This window comes from Channa argus, chromosome 13, assembly GCF_033026475.1.
Source record: "Channa argus isolate prfri chromosome 13, Channa argus male v1.0, whole genome shotgun sequence".
NCBI classification, from domain to species: Eukaryota; Metazoa; Chordata; class Actinopteri; order Anabantiformes; family Channidae; genus Channa; species Channa argus.
In genome coordinates this window covers 165713-182211 of record NC_090209.1, presented here as the reverse complement: position 1 = coordinate 182211, position 16499 = coordinate 165713, and the positions used below count along the sequence as shown (strand labels likewise).

General features: G+C 40.7%; 1 protein-coding gene across 2 annotated transcripts in view; it reads left to right on the top strand.

Moving 5' to 3' along the window:
- Window positions 1–16281, top strand: part of LOC137140159 (paired box protein Pax-7-like) — a 67833-nt gene extending 51552 nt beyond the window's left edge. For both annotated transcript variants that reach the window (XM_067528315.1, XM_067528314.1), the window contains exon 9: window positions 15478–16281. In XM_067528315.1, the coding sequence (XP_067384416.1) occupies window positions 15478–15599 (122 nt within the window). In that variant the 3' untranslated portion in view covers window positions 15600–16281. The remainder of the gene's footprint in view (window positions 1–15477) is intronic.
- The last annotated feature ends 218 nt before the right edge of the window (window positions 16282–16499 follow it).

Sequence of the window (16499 nt, the reverse complement as noted above, 5' to 3'; positions counted from 1 at the left end):
TATAATGCTGTAATCAGACAAACTTATGTTGTACTGCGACATTTTATAATTTGGTGTAAAATCAATACATTGAAACAGTTGAAACATTTTTAATATCAGCATGTGAGTTAAAATTCATGTGATTGTCATTTATCAGCCGCCAGACCAGCTTTGAAACATTTGTTATAACTTTGAGACCCTACAGTTAAAATGGGCTGGAGCACACTAGAGCGTCACTCTGCTTCATCTGGCATCCAGCCAGAGAACAGATGTTTGTTCTCCAGAATCATGTCAACTCTCATACATATGTTTGGAATAATGTGGCTTTCAAATTGTAGAACGTGTCGACTTCAATGACCAAACAAATGTAGTCTTCTGTTTTTGAATTTATTAAGCATCTGTAGAGAAGCATGGTGGTGGAATGGTTAGTGCTGCTTCCTCACAGCTTGAAGGTTGCGGGTTTGGATCCCCCGACTGACCGTGGCCTTACTGTGAAGAATTTCTCAGTAGAAGTTTCCTCTGGGTTCTGCAGTTTTCTCCCACAGTTGAAGCACATGCATGTTAGCTGGTGAAGATTCTCAGTAATCCAGGTTTGGTTATTTGAATCATGTGAACTGGACTTCTTTTCCTTGGTTAGAAACGTTTCACTACTTATCCAAGCAGCTTCTTTAGTCTCAATAAATTGGCTGGGGAACCAGTTTTATCCTCTAGAGTAGACCTTTGTTCCATCCTGGTGTGAATAGGATCGTATAGGTGGTGTGAACAGGTTGGAGTCATCAAGGGGAGGATGAAAGGGCAGCATTAAAAATGGGAGACAGGTTATGGCTGAATCCTCCTCCTCTGTTGAGAGAAGGGTTCTCCATGTGAACATAGATGGCTTCACATACTCTTCTCTCATACCATCTGTCTTCATCTTTTTGTAATGTTAGCTGCTCACCGGGAGCACCTAAGTTAAGTGTCTTGCTCAAGGACACGACATGTGAATGGAGGAGCCGGGGATTGAACCAACAACTGTGAGGACAACTGCTCTACCTTTGTGCGCCACAGTCGCCCCATTTGTGGCAACCTAGAAATAGATATCTACAGGAAACCCACACACACTGACCAGTACCTACGGTTTGACTCCCACCACCTACTCTAACACAAACTAGGAGTCACCAGGACCCTGCACCACAGGGCAGAAAACATCCCCACCTCCTCTGAAGCCGAAAGGAAGAAGGATGCATGGTCTTGTTGAAAATTGAAGTTATATACATTAGTCGTTACCAAGAGCAAATGGCTTGCCAATTCAGTATGGAGTGGTATCCATGCTGATTGAGGTTGGTAAAGCATCCAAAGATCTCGATGTTTCTGCCTCCATGCTTCACTGAGGGTGATAGACAGGCATCTTTGAGCTCTGCGTCTGGCATATGTTCTTTGCTTGGATCCAAACACTTCAAACTTTGTCTCATCATTCCAAAAGAATTTGTTCTAGTTAGCTAAATTTCACTGTTTGTGTATCTTGGCCCACTGCAACATTTTCTTCTGATTTTTCAAGTAGGGTTTTTCTTGGCATTTCTGCCCATGAGACCAGCTGACCCGAGTCTCTTTCTCACAGTGTCTGTACAGATTGGATTCTCTCTTGTTTTGTTCAACAATGCAGACAATTCAGGAGCTGTAAGGTGTCTGTTTTTCAAGGAGGACATTCATAACTAAATGTCTTCTTGGTCAAATGTGCACTTGGGCCCTCTTTCACTGCATCTTCTGTCATGAGTATGTCTCTCGTGACTATATTATAATAAGTCTTAAGAAGTCTTTATTTTCTTGCCTATATCTAATAATAACCTTTCCCAAGACAAATATAGACTGATGAGTTTGGAAGAAAAGCTGTTTTTGTTTGGCCAATTTTTGTTCTAATTTAACAAAAAATGACAAGTGACTTTGTCTATAGAGGAAGAGCCAAATACAAACTCATAATATTGGTTTACTGGACATGAACTTATTTTAAGACATTTTAAAATGCATTACCCATTTAGGAGCATTCCCACTTAAATTTTTGGAAAAACTGATAAGTGAAATTCCACAGATTTGTCAGGTAGTTAGAGCTGAAAGTAAAGTTTAACATGCAAATTTTATTTCGCCATTTTTCTGTGCTCACATATGCTTAAAATGGTTTTTCTTTTTTCTTTTGTTCTGTGATGCCTTTACAAACATTTTAATGCATAAAACCAGCAAAAAACCTTTCCAAACCTTTCTTGACAGAAAATACAAAAGTGGGTTCCACACAGGGTTAAGACTTTAACTTGGAAGTCGACCACACTTCCACAACAACAAATGGAGCAAAAAATGAAGAATCTGCTGCAACATTTGTTCAATGTCAGCCATCTCCTTAACTCCTAAATCAGAAGTGAAAATCAGTATGATTTGCATATTTTCATTTTTAAAGGTTAAGTCAGTACAGAAATGTGTAAATGTGATTCAAAATAAAAATATTTTTAAATTAGTCCTATAGTCAACCGTTAGTAGTAATAAACATACGGATCAGCAACAGTAAAAGCACTGAAGTGTAGTGAATTTGATTGTCTTGTTACAGTGGCTCCTGTTAAGGGGTGTGATACATTAGGTAGCAGATGAATACTCAGTTCTTGTGGTTAATGTGTTAAAAAAAGGAAGAATGGGCAAAGTAAGGATCTGAATGCCTTTGACAAGAACCACACTATGATGGCTGGACAATGGGTACTCAAAAACAGGTCTGAACAGACCTGCAGACCTGTCAGTTGTGTCCATGCTGACCCATGTCCACCACAGAAAGCTCCTGGTCTGATGAATTTTGTTCTCATTTACATCATGTAGATGTCGAGGTATGTGTGAGTGTGAGTGTGTCATTTACCACATGTCAGGTTAATGACATGACAGTGTGCACTATGGGAAGACAAAACTGTCCAAGCCAGTGTGATTAGATTTTTGGAGGCATCGACTCCCAACTTAATGGCATCTCTGGATCAGCCCTAGACTGGACTGGCTTCGTTCTTACCTATCGGGATGAACCTTCAAGGTATCCTGGTGGGGGCATCTTTCTCTCTCATAGCCTCTCTACCGGTGTGCCGCAGGGCTCAGTTCTTGGTCCTCTTCTTTTTTCTATCTATACTTCATCCCTAGGTGCCATCATTCACTCACATGGTCTTTCCTATCACTGCTATGCTGATGACACAAAGCTCTTCCTGCCCTTTCCACCAGACGACTCCACTGTCTCATCACGCATTTCTGCCTGTCTCTCAGACATCTCAGCCTGGATGAGTGAGAGACATCTTCAACTCAACCTCACCAAGATCGAAGCCCTTGTCTTCCCAGCCAGACCTTCGACACAACACAACATCAGCATCAACATTGGATCGACAGTGATTGTCCCCACTAAATTGGCCAAAAATCTGGGGGTCATCATCGACGACCAACTGAGCTTTAACGACCACATCTCCTCAGTCTCTAGGGCATGCAGATTCGCTCTCTACAACATCAGGAAGATCAGACCCTACATCACAGAATATACAACCCAACTCATTGTACAGGCGCTGGTCAAATCTCGTCTCGATTACTGCAACGCTTTGTTGATGGGGTTACCAATATCCACAATCAGACCCTGCTCGCCTCATTTTTAATCAGCCAAAAAGACCCATGTCAAACCACTCTTCAGATCTCTACACTGGTTTCCTGTAGCTGCTTGCATCAGGTTCAAAGCTCTGTCGCTTGCTCACAGGGTAGCTAACTCGACATCTCCCGCTTACCTAAACTCACTCATTCAAGCTTACAATCCTTCCCACCCACTGCGGTCTGCCAACGAACGATGTATAGTGGTCCCAGCACCACACAGAAGACACCAAGTAAAACCTTTTAACGCAATGATCCCACGATGGTGGAACGAGCTACCAAACTCTGCAGACTCAGCAAACTCACTCCCAGTATTCAAAAAACTGCTGAAAACAGAACTCTTCCGCATCTTCCTATGCACTTAAATCTCTTATTAAATTTATTAAATCTCTTATTTCTACACTTTCTCGCACTTGCATCTCGTAAACTGTGAACATTTTTCTGATAGGCTTTGCTTTGATGTTTTCTCCTTGACTTAGATTTTTGCTGCCTTGTACCTCACTTGTAAGTCGCTTTGGATGAAAGTGTCTGCTAAATGACTAAATGTAAAATGTAAAGTAAAGGAATTAAGGATATGCTAATAACATCTGTGCCGGACAACAGAGAACAACTTCAGCGGTCTTGGGATGTCCATGCTTTAATAGGTCAGCGTTGTTTGGTGGCACAAGTGGAACCTACACAATATTAGGCAGGGTTTTTTTGTTGTGCCTGATTAGAGTAGTTTTAAATTAAACAATTTAGTGTGGACCCCTTAGGACATTTAATAAACTCCTTTACCCACCACCACATCCCTCATCCATCTCTCTCTGTGTAGATAACTTTTGCTATTTCAGCCATCAGCTTACAGTTCTTCTTCTAATCAGGTGGAGACACCTGCTAAATTTATCAAGCAGTCCATCACCTCTCATCGTTTTTTACTTTGACTAAAGTATGGACATCCATGCTCCATTTCTCAAGCCACGCCACCATGATTCAATTTCAATTTAATTCAATCTAACTTTATTTATATAGCGCCAATTCACAACAAAGTCACCCCAAGGCACATTACAGAATAAAATTAAAACTATAAAGATGTATAGAGAGAAACCAACAATTCCTCCTTGAGCAAGCCCTAGGCAACAGTGGAGAAGAAAAACTCCCTTTAAGATGCTGGAGAATACCCCTCCCGCAGAACCAGGCTCAGGGTGGGCAGCCATCTGGCTTGACCGGTTGGCGTGAGTGGAAAGTGAAGAGAGAAAAGAAAAAGAGCAACAAAAGCAACAACAAAACACCGGGCAGGTTAGTAAGACCAGTAGCTCCACACTGGAGACACAAAGCTTCAAGGTCAGGGACACCTGCAGAAAGGGACGGAGAGAGGGGGACAGAGAAGGAGAAATAGAACTACGGGAGAAAACACACAGAGTTAATGTCATTCAGTGGTGACAATTTTGGGGTAAGAGGAACGGAGAGAGTGACAGGAGGAGGGGGGTCCCCCAGCAGTATAAGTCTATAGCCGCATAACTATAATTAACTATACGCTTTATTAAAGTGGATGGTTTTAAGCCTAGACTTAAAAGTAGAGAGGGTGTCTGCTTCCCGAATCTGAAGTGGGAGCTGGGAGCTCTGCCTCCCTTTGGAAATTGTAGGAACCACAAGTAGGCCTGCATTCTTAGATCAAAATGGTCTACTGGTATGATATGGTGCTATGAGGTCTTCTATATGTGATGGAGCCTGACCATTCAGAGCTTTCTATGTAAGAAGCAGGGTTTTAAATTCTATTCTAAATTTAATGAGAAGCCAATGGAGAGAAGCTAGTGAAGCTGAAATATGATCTCTCTTGCTAGTTCCAGTCAGCACTCTTGCTGCAGCATTTTGGATTAATTGCAGGCTCTTTAGGGAGTTACTGGGGCATCCTGAAAGTAGGGAATTACAGTAGTCCAACCTAGAGGTAACAAATGCATGGACCAGTTTTTCGGCATCACTTTGAGACAGGATGCTCCTAATTTTGGCAATGTTCCGTAGGTGGAAGAAGGCTGTTCTAGAGATTTGGTTTATATGTGAGGTAAAGGACAGATCCTGGTCAAAAATAACTCCAAGGTTCTTTGCAGTAGTACTGGAGGCCAGACTTATGTCATCCAGTGTAACAATATGGTTGGACATCATATCTCTGAGATTTTTGGGACCAAATACTATGACTTCAGTTTTGTCTGAGTTTGGAAGTAAACAATTGTGGGACATCCAGATCTTTATGTCTTGTAGACATGCTTGAAGCTTGATTAACTGATTTTTTTAAATTTGGTTCCATAGATAAATATAGCTGGGTATCATCAGCATAGCAATGGAAATCTATGGAGTGTTTTCTAATAATGTTGCCTAAAGGAGACATATATAAAGTAAAAAGTATTGGTCCTAACACAGAGCCTTGTGGAACTCCATAGCTAACCTTTGTGTGCATTGAGGATTCATCATTAACGTGAACAAATTGAAATCTATCAGACAGATAAGATTTAAATGCAATCTAGTGCAGTTCATTTAATACCAATTTCATGTTCCAGTCTCTGTAATAAAATGTTATGATCAATGGTATCGAATGCAGCACTAAGATCTAACAGAACAAGTATAGAGATGAGTCCATTATCTGAGGCCATGAGAAGATCGTCTGTGACTTTTACCAGTGCTGTTTCTGTACTATGATGAACTCTAAATCCTGACTGAAAGTCTTCAAACAAATTATTCCTATGAAGGTGATCACATAATTGTTTTGCAACTACTTTTTCAATTATTTTAGAAATAAAGGGGAGATTAGATATTGGTCTGTAATTGGCTAAAACACATGGGTCAAGACAGGGTTTTTTAAGTAGTGGTTTAATTGCAGCTACCTTATAGGCCTGTGGTACATAGCCTGTTTCTAAAGATAGATTGATGATATCTAATATGAATGTATCTATTAAGGGTAAAGCTTCCTTGAGCAGCTTAGTTGGAATAGGGTCTAGCAGACAGGTTGTTGGTTTAGATGAGGTAATAATTGAAGTTAGCTCAGAGAGATCTATGGGTAAAAAGCAGTCTAACAGGGATTGAAGCCTTATCGATGACTCTAGCACTGCTGTACATGAAGATCTATCTGTAATATTTGGGGGGAGGATCTGGTGAATTCTTTCTCTAATAGCTACAATTTTATTCATAAAGAAAGTCATGAAGTCATTGCTGCTCAGAGTTAAGAGAAAACTAGTCTCAACAGAACTATGGCTCTTAGTCAGCCTGGCTACAGTGCTGAACAGAAACCGGGGGTTGTTCTTGTTTTCTTCTATTAATGATGAATAATATGCTGTTCTGGCATCACTGAGAGCTTTTTTGTATATTTTTAAACTATTTTTCCAGGCTAAATGAGATTCTTCTAAATTTCTGAAACGCCACTTCTTTTCCAACTTTCGTGTTGCCTGTTTTAAGGTGCGTGTTTGTGAACTATACCATGGAGATCACCTCTGCTGGTTTACTGCCTTCTTTTTCAGAGGGGCAACACTATCGAGTATTGTACGTAGTGAGGCTGCAGAATTGTCAAAAAGATAATCTACTTGTACAGGAGTAAAATTAAGGTGGCTACTTTTCATTGTATTGGCATATGGTGAAGCAAATGATAAAAGAATCTTTTTAAATTTGAATCTTTAAATTTGTTTATAGCTTTTTCACTTAAGCACTTGCTATAGTGATATTTATCCCTAACTGTTGTATAGTCCGTTATTGTAAATTCAAATGTTATTAGAAAATGGTCAGACAGAAGAGAATTGTGAGGAAATATTGTTAATATTGTCCTTTGCACCCTCTTCTCTCACACCAACTAACTTCATGTCCTCCCTCACTACATCCATAAATCTCCTCTTTGCTCTTCCTCTAGACCTCCTGCCTGGCAGCTCCAACCTCAGCATCCTTCTACCAATATATTTCACAGTTTCTCCTCTGAACATGTCCAAACCACCTCAATCTGGCCTCTCTGACTTTATCACCAAAACATCTTACATGAGCTGTCCCTCTGATGTCCTCATTCCTGATCCTGTCCATCCTCGTCACTCCCAAAGAGAACCTCAACATCTTAGGCTCTGCTACCTCCAGCTCTGTTTTTTCTTCAGTGCCACTTTCTCTAAGTCGAACAACATCTCTGGTCTCACCACCGTCTTGAACATCTTTCCTTTCATTTTCACTGATACTCTTTTATCACACAACACACCTGACACTTTTCTCCACCTGTTCCAACCTGCCTGCACTCGCCTCTTCACCTCTTTTACACACTCTCCGTTGCTCTGAACCGTTGACCCTAAGAACTTAAAGTCCTGCACTTTCTTCACCTCTGCTCCCTGTAACCTCACTGTTCCACCTGGGTCCCTCTCATTCACACACATGTATTCTGTGTTACTGCAGCTTAGCTTGATTCGTCTGTTTTACAGAGCAAACCTCCACCTCTCTAGATTTTCCTCCACCTGCTCTCTGCTGTCACTACAAATCACAATGTCATCTGCAAACGTCATAGTCCACGAAGATTCCTGTCTAATCTCATCTGTCAGTCTGTCCATCACCAGAGCAAACAAGAAGGGGCTCAGAGCTGATCCTTGATGCAGACCCACCTCCACCTTGAACTCCTCTGTCAAACCTACAGCACCTCACTACTGTCTTACAGCTCTCATACATGTCCTGTACCACTCTAACATACTTCTCTGTCACTCCAGACGTCCTCATACGATACCACAGCTCCTCTCTCTGCACCCTGTCATACGTTTTCTCTAAATCTACAAAGACACAATGCAACTCCCTCTGACCCTCTCTGTACTTCTCCATCAGTGTCCTCAAAGCAAATACTGCATCTGTTGTACTCTTTCTAGGCATGAAACCATATTGCTGCTCACAAATGTTCACCTCTGCCCTTAGCCGAGCTTCCACTACTCTTTCCCACAACTTCATTTGGCTCATCAGCTTTATTCCTCTGTAGTTGCCACAGCTCTGCACATCTTTGTTCTTAAAAATGGGCACCAGTACACTTCTCCTCCAGTCCTCAGCATCCTCTCACTATCCAGGATTTTGTTAAACAAACTAGTCAGAAACTCTACTGCCACCTCTCCTAGACACTTCCATACCTCCACAGGATGTCATCAGGACCAACTGCCTTTCCGCTCTTCATCCTCTTCAACGTCCTCCTCACTTCACTCTTACTAATCTTTGCTACTTCCTGCTCCACACCAGTCACCTCTTCTACTCTTCGTTCTCTTTCATTTTCCTCATTCATCAACTCTTCAAAGTTCTCCTTCCATCTTCCCATCTTATTCCTGGCACCTGTCGATACATTTCCATTCTTATCTTTAATCACACTAACCTGCTGCACATCCTTCCCATCTCTATCTCTTTGTCTGGCCAACCTGTACAAATCCACCTCTCCCTCTTTAGTGTCCAACCTAGCATACAAGTCCTCATATGCTTTTTGTTTGGCCTTTGCCACTTCTACCTTCACCTTACGCTGTATCTCCCTGTACTCCTGTACAGGGACAGTCCTCTCAGTGTCCCACTTCTCCTTAGCTAACCTCTTTTTCTGTATACACTCCTGAACTTCTTTGTTCCACCATCAAGTCTCCTTCCCAATGACACCCCAAGTACCATCCTATCGGTCTCCCTGATCACATTAGCTGTAGTGGTATAGTCATCTGGTAGCACCTCCAAACCACCCAATGTCTGTCTCATTTCCTTCCTGAAAACTACACAACATTCTGCCTTTTTCAACTTCCACCACTTTGTCCTTTTCATCTTCCTCGCCACCCAAGTCATTTTACACACCACAATCCTATTGGCTACACTCTCCCCTACCAATACTTTGCAGTCACTGATCTCTTTCAGATAACAATGTCGACATAAGATGTAGTTGACGTAAGTGCTTCTACCTTCGCTCTTATATGTCACCCTATGTTCCTGCCTCTTCTGGAAGAAAGTGTTCACGACAGCCATTTCCATCCTCTTTGCAAAGTCTACCACTATCTGACCTTCTGTGTTCCTGTCCTGAAGAACAAACCAACTCCTGACTGTCGTGGAATCTCTTCGAGCTGCAAAATCCACAGGTCAGTCTTCTGTCTCTCTAATCAAGTAGGATTAAGATCCTACTTGATCTATCTTAAGCCTTTGACACTGTGAACCATCAGATCCTCTTGTCCACACTCTCTGACTTAGGCATCTCTGGATCAGCTCTAATCTGGCTTCGTTCTTACCTACAGTATAGGGACGAACCTCCGAGGTATCCTGGCAGGGCATGTTATTCCTCTTCTTTTTTCTGTCTATACTGCATCCCTGGGTTCTATCATTTGCTCACATGGTCTTTCCTATCACTGCTATGCTGATGATGCACAGCTCTTCCTGTATTTCCACCAGACGACTCCACTGTCTCATCACGCATATCTGCCTGTCTCTCCGACATCTCTGCCTGGACAAGAGAGAGACATCTTCAGCTCATCTTCTCCAAGACTAAAGTCCTTGTCTTCCAAGCCAGACCATCAATGCAAAACAACATCAGCATCGACATTGGCGCTACAGTGATTGTTCCCACTAAGTTGGCCAAAAATCTGGGGGTCATCATCGACGACCAACTGAGCTTTAAGGACCACATTCTCCTCAGTGCTTTCTGCTCTTTCTCGTACTGGAATGTGAACACCTTTCTGATAAGACTTTGCTTTGATGTTTTCGCCTTGACAGATTCTTGCTTGTCTTGTGCCTCACTTGTAAGTCGCTTTGGATGAAAGCGCCTACTAATGAACTAAATGTAAATGTAAATGCAAACCTGCCCATCACATTCTCATCACCTCTGTTCCCTTCACCTACAGGTCCATTGAAATCTGCACCAGTCACTACTCTCTCACCTCTGGGGATGCTCTGCATCACTTCATCTAACTCACTCCAGAATTTCTCCTTCTCTTCGAACTCACGTCCTACCTGTTGGGCATAACCACTAACAACATTGAACATCACGCCTTCAATTTCAGGTTAACAACGACCGCCACTGGAGCTGTTGAGATACTACAGGGTACTGGTGGAAATTGGACTACTGTGGGTCGAAGAAGGAGAGGAGGAAGGCGTGTTTGTAGGCAGAGAGAGAAGAGAAAAGCTAAGAATGTAGCGACTTTAAATGTTGGGACTATGACACGGAAGGCTAGAGAGTTGGTTGACATGATGCAGAGAAGGAAGGTGGATATACTGAGTGTCCAGGAGACCAGGTGGAAAGGTAGCAAGACTAGAAGCTTAGGATCAGGGTTCAAGTTGTTTTACCATGTGTCAGTTTGGAAGATATTCACTCATATTTCTCTGTTCAAGCAAATGAACAGAGCAGGTTGTACTGATCCCAGGGATGTTGGTTTCTTGTTATTGGTTGTTGCAGTAAGCGTTGCAGTAAGCACTTTGTGTTTCTGCGCACTGTAGTGGTCTGTGCTGAAGCCCTTTTTTCACGAATTAATCGCAGGTCCTACTTAAATAAGCAATTTCTCTGCACAAGGTTTGCTACTTGAGATGTGGCATACACTTATAATACATGCATGTATAATACACATGCACCTGCTCTTCTAAAACATTTAACTAGCTAAGGTGACTGTGGCGCAGGAAGGTAGAGCGGTTGTCCACCAATCATGCAGTTGTTGGTTCAATCCCCAGTCACATGTTGAAGTGTCCTTGAGCAAGACACCGAACCCCAACTTAGTTGCTCCCTGTGAGTGTTGGCCAGCTGCGTAGCAGCTCCCCCATGGGTGTGTGAGTGTGTGTGTAATTGTAAGTGCGAATGGGTGAATGAAAAGCAGTGTAAAGCCCTTTGAGTGCCAATAGGTAGAAAAGCGCTATATAAGTGCAGATCATTTACCATTTATCGAATCTTAACTAATTCCAATTTTACCTATCTTAGCTCTGCTAGCTTAGCAGTTAGCAATGTCTTCTCTGTCTCCTTCTGTCTCTCCTTATGTTTAGTTTTTCCTCAGAGGTTCATCACCATTCGGTTCACGTTCGATTTTCTCCACTCAGCGACAAACGCACTGAGAAACCATCTTTTGTAATTGGCAGCTCTATAGTCAGAAACGTGATGTTACAGATTCCAGCAGCCATGTCAAATGCATTCCTGGGGTCAGAGCGGGTTATTATTCACACAGGATTTAATAATCAGCCCGATTATGCAAACTGACTAAATTACATAACCAAAAATGAACACAATGACAGTTAATCATGATAACCTGATAAAATTTAAGACAACTTCTCTGACAGAACAAAACCCCAAAACAATTACATGTGAATTATTAAACATCAGATCTCTCTCATCTAAATCTCTTTTAGTAAATGACTTAATAAGCAACCATCAATTTGATTTATTTTGTCTTACTGAAACTTGGTTGCAGCAGGAAGAATACGTCTAAATGAGTCAACTCCCCAAGTCATACTAATTATCATGTTCTTAAAAGCGCAGGCCGAGGTGGAGGACAATCTTCCACTCAAGCTTACCAATAAACCCTAGACCTAAACATAGTTATAACTCATTTGAGAGCCTTACTTTATTAGCCCTTCACACTCAAACTGAAAAACTCAAAAAACACTTCTATTTGTTATTGTGTCTTCCAGTCCCTTATTCAGAGTTTTGGGATTTTCTATCTGATTTAGTGCTTAGTATAGATAAAGTCATTATAGTTGGTGACTTAAATTCATGTAGATGCTGACAATAACAGCCTCAACACTGCATTCAATATTAGATTCAGTTGGTTTTTCCCAAAATGTAAATAAACCCACTCACTGTTTAAATGGTCTGCACTTACAGTATATAGTGCTTTTCTACCTATTGGCACTCAAAGCACTTGCTTCTTATTCACCCATTTGCACTCACAATCACACACTGATGGGGGAACTGCTATGCATCTGGCCAACACTCACCAGACATGACATGTGACCAGAGGAGCCAGGGATTCGAACCAACAACTGCAAACCACTCTATCTTCCCGCGCCACAGTAGGCCTAGTGTTATTTCTCTCCACTGTTGCCTACGGCCTTCTCAAAGGGGATTTGTTGGGTTTTCTCTATACATCTTACATATACATCAAAACAGCAAGTCTTTTGTTCGGTTATTAGTGTTTTTTTGCTCCTCCCAATTACTTTTGATGCATTACTTTGTAAACATGTAGACAAATAACCTCACCACTTAATTTCTTCTGCTGTTACCACTGTAAGTTATAAATCTTGACTTTACTAAAAAAAAGATCAGTAAACCTGGGCCTGCAGCCCAAGGCATGATTCTACTTCCACTACACTTCACAGATTGGCTTGTATACCTGGGATCATGAGCATATTCTTTGTGTTCTTCTTTCACAGTTTCGTATTTCCATTAATCAATCTTAGATTCATTAGTTCATAAAACATTGTTCCAGACCTTTTGAGGCTCATCTCTGTGTAAATTGTTGTAAAAACTGCTCTGTGAAGCATTTTTTTGATGTCACTACTGCTCTTTGAGTTTTTCTTCACAGCTGTCAGAATGCTTCTGCCATCAACTGTTGTTAGTTTCTTCTTTTCCTAAGATATTCCAGTAAACATTCCTATGCCTTTTATTTCTTTTTTTAATTTTTTAATTTTAGTTTTTTTTATTTATTTACTTTTTATTTATTTTTCTCAGGTTTAAAAGAGTTTGTACTGTCCCGTAGACAGCTGTCTGGTCTTCATGTTGACTTGTCCTTTTTACCAACAAATGCAGGCCTCACAGGTAAAATCCGAAAATAAAAGCAAGAGTGTTGATTTAGTTATTGCTTTATTAGTCAATCACCGGACACATCTCAGTATCAAGAAAAACTATTTAGTCACATGTTCCAATACTTTTGTTTACCTAAACATAAACTGATGCAAAGTATTCTGTGTAGGTATAAATAGTGCTATTTAATCAAAGCAGAAAAACTGAGTTGAATTGACCTACACGGTGCAATAAAATGGAGGAGACTGTCATTCCATCCACATAATATATAAACCAACTATTACATCTTTTGTACTTTAGAATCAATGACACATTACCCACTATAATATTTTTTTTAAATTTTATTTATACAACTAATATTATATCTTACATTAGAGCAATGAGAATTAAGTTATAAACTAAAACATATATTTTTATAAGAACGCACAGTATCTATGTTATAACTGATCCTCTGTGATTGGCTGTGGCCCTCCACCCCCATGTCTCCCTCCTGCCAACACATTTGACTGTTTACTTAAGACATTTAAATCTTCTCTTGTTCTAATTCAGGAAATTACTGACACAATAAAGTACATACTGTCAAAATAGCTAAGGTGTGTCAGTGTGCAAGTGTGCATACATGTTGGTTCGTGTTATCAGATAGGCTCTATCTTGGAGACAGAGGACTCTCAGTGTGACTGCTCAACAGGGATTTAGGGTATAAACCTGGCTGACAGGAAAAAACAGCTTTCTTTAAAGGGCCTCACTAAACCCTTGTGAAACACACACACACACACACTGTTCCCCACTAGCTGTCTGGGTGACTGGCATCTTGGCAGACAGACCTGCCCACCCATAGGTGCTCTTCTTTCTCTTACACCTCAGCATAGACTGACAGCTTCCTTTCTGTGCATGCTAGCATCCTAACAGACGTGCCATACTTATCGCCCCCCATGAGCCAGAACACACACATACACACACACAGTAATATGCACCAAAATACACCATTACATTACATCTGCTGTCATCCCTCCTCTCTCTTGCCCTATAAAGGTGCAGTTATCACCTGTTAACCAGGGAGGGGCAATATCCACAACTCCAAGAGAAAAAATGTGGAGCATTAATGCTAGCTTCCAAAGAATCACAGTTATTCTAATGACTAGCTGCCTTCTCATTTTCTCTGTGCAAAGCCAATGTCATACTAACGTCTGACTAATGTCTGCTTTTCTCTGTCCCTCGATATGCATTTATTCTGCAAAAATAGAAAATGCGATAATGTCTGGTACTTATGTATCCTACTACCTACAAGTATTTGCTATAAATAACACTACAAAAATGACAGGCATTATGGCAGCTTGGTGTCAAGCCAAGCCGAGTGTCACGGAAACAACAGCCAATAAAGCCAGGTGTGCCCCTCAGGCACCTCGTTGGACTGATAACATTTCAGGTCTACTTATCATATGATATTTTAACAGCAACATCGAGCCACAGTCTTGCATTAGGTGGCATTTTACTTTATTGCCATGTCCAACTTAGCAAATTTTGATACCATGCAACATACACTTTCCTTCTGGGCACTAATCTCAGTAAATTCTCATTCAGAATTTAGGGAAATCGGCTAATATTTTTTTAATAAACTTAATATACTGTAATATAATTTACACCTAAGTTTTATATTTTAAAGCTAATTCAGCTTAAAAGTGCAAGCTTTCTTTTAACTTGATGTCTTTAAGTTAAAATGACCAAAGAAATCAGAAAAAATGTTTTTACATCACTTATTTTTTTGTCATAGTGCAAAGTTCATATACTGTACAACACAGAACATGTAGGTTGGACGCTGGGATGGATGGGTGCTATGTAAATATAAGTGTAGCACCTTGAAAGGGTTCATATAATGATTCCTGTATATACTGGATGGTGGATTTGGTTAAATACTAAAAAAGTAAACAACATGGTCCCACGAGAAGTAAAGTAAGAAGAAAGGGTACTAACGTCAATGATTTGGAGATGTGTATGAACATTTAAATTTCAGTTGGTCAATGGCCAAGTCCCAATTAATTTATGTTTCAATGCCGTTTTCAGTTTAAATTACAAAGTATCATAAACTTGACAGTCTCGGTAGCAGTTGAAGAGGACTTGAGCATATTATCACATCATCAACTCTCCCTCGTCTCCCCTATTCTCTCCAGCTGCTGCTGCTGTGGATTACCTGGCAAAGAACGTCAGTCTGTCCAGTCAGCGCAGGATGAAGCTGGCTGACCAATCGGCTGTGCTGGGACTACTACAGGTCGAGACTGGCCAGGCCTACTAGTGCTCACCCAACTGATATAAACTACACTACACCTGGTCACCAGCACATCTTCCTGCTACTATCTATACAAATCTCTGTGTGTGTATGTGTGTGTGTATGCGTGCGTGTGTGTCATAGATGGATTATACACGAGCTTTATATACTTTGTTAAATTGGGTTTTTCCAGGGTTGAATGACATTGAATGATGCTACTGTCCAAGCTTTAAACATTCCCCATGGGACCAGCCAAATCCACAAGGACTTGCAACTGTTAGAAATACTATATTTGTTATTCATATTATACCAAATTTGTACACAACATCAGTGTGTCTAATTTTACTGGATAACTATAAACTAGTCATTTTGTTTGCGAATCAATTTAACCTGTGTAACCTGTGATCAACAATGTAAAACATTTCACAGAACCTCAGACATATATTTAATGTGAATCAATAACATGACGTCCTCACTATGGCAGAAATCATATAGAAAATAACAAATCTCTCCTTTTCTCTTCTGTGGGTCAACAACAATTTGCAGTACAGTCATCCTGTATTGGTGCAGCCAGACTGAATGTAAAGCATATTATGTGTGTACATAAATCATTTAAACTTCACAAATGTGTATTTGAAACCATATTGAATTCAAACCTGTTTGCATCCGATCTTTGTTTCATTTGTCATTAAAAGCAATTCAGTCTAAACTCACCTTAAGGAAACATACACTGCATGGTCAAAAAAAGTCACCGCCAACAAATACTGTAGGTAAGAGCCATTGGGAAAAAGTGTCTGAGTTATTCATAACTAGCTGATGATTAGCGACGAGTAGCTGACTACTTGAATTTACTAAAACACCAGGATTTTTTATCAATGGATTCTATTTTCCCTGATGACACGGGAAAATTTCAAGATGACAATGCCA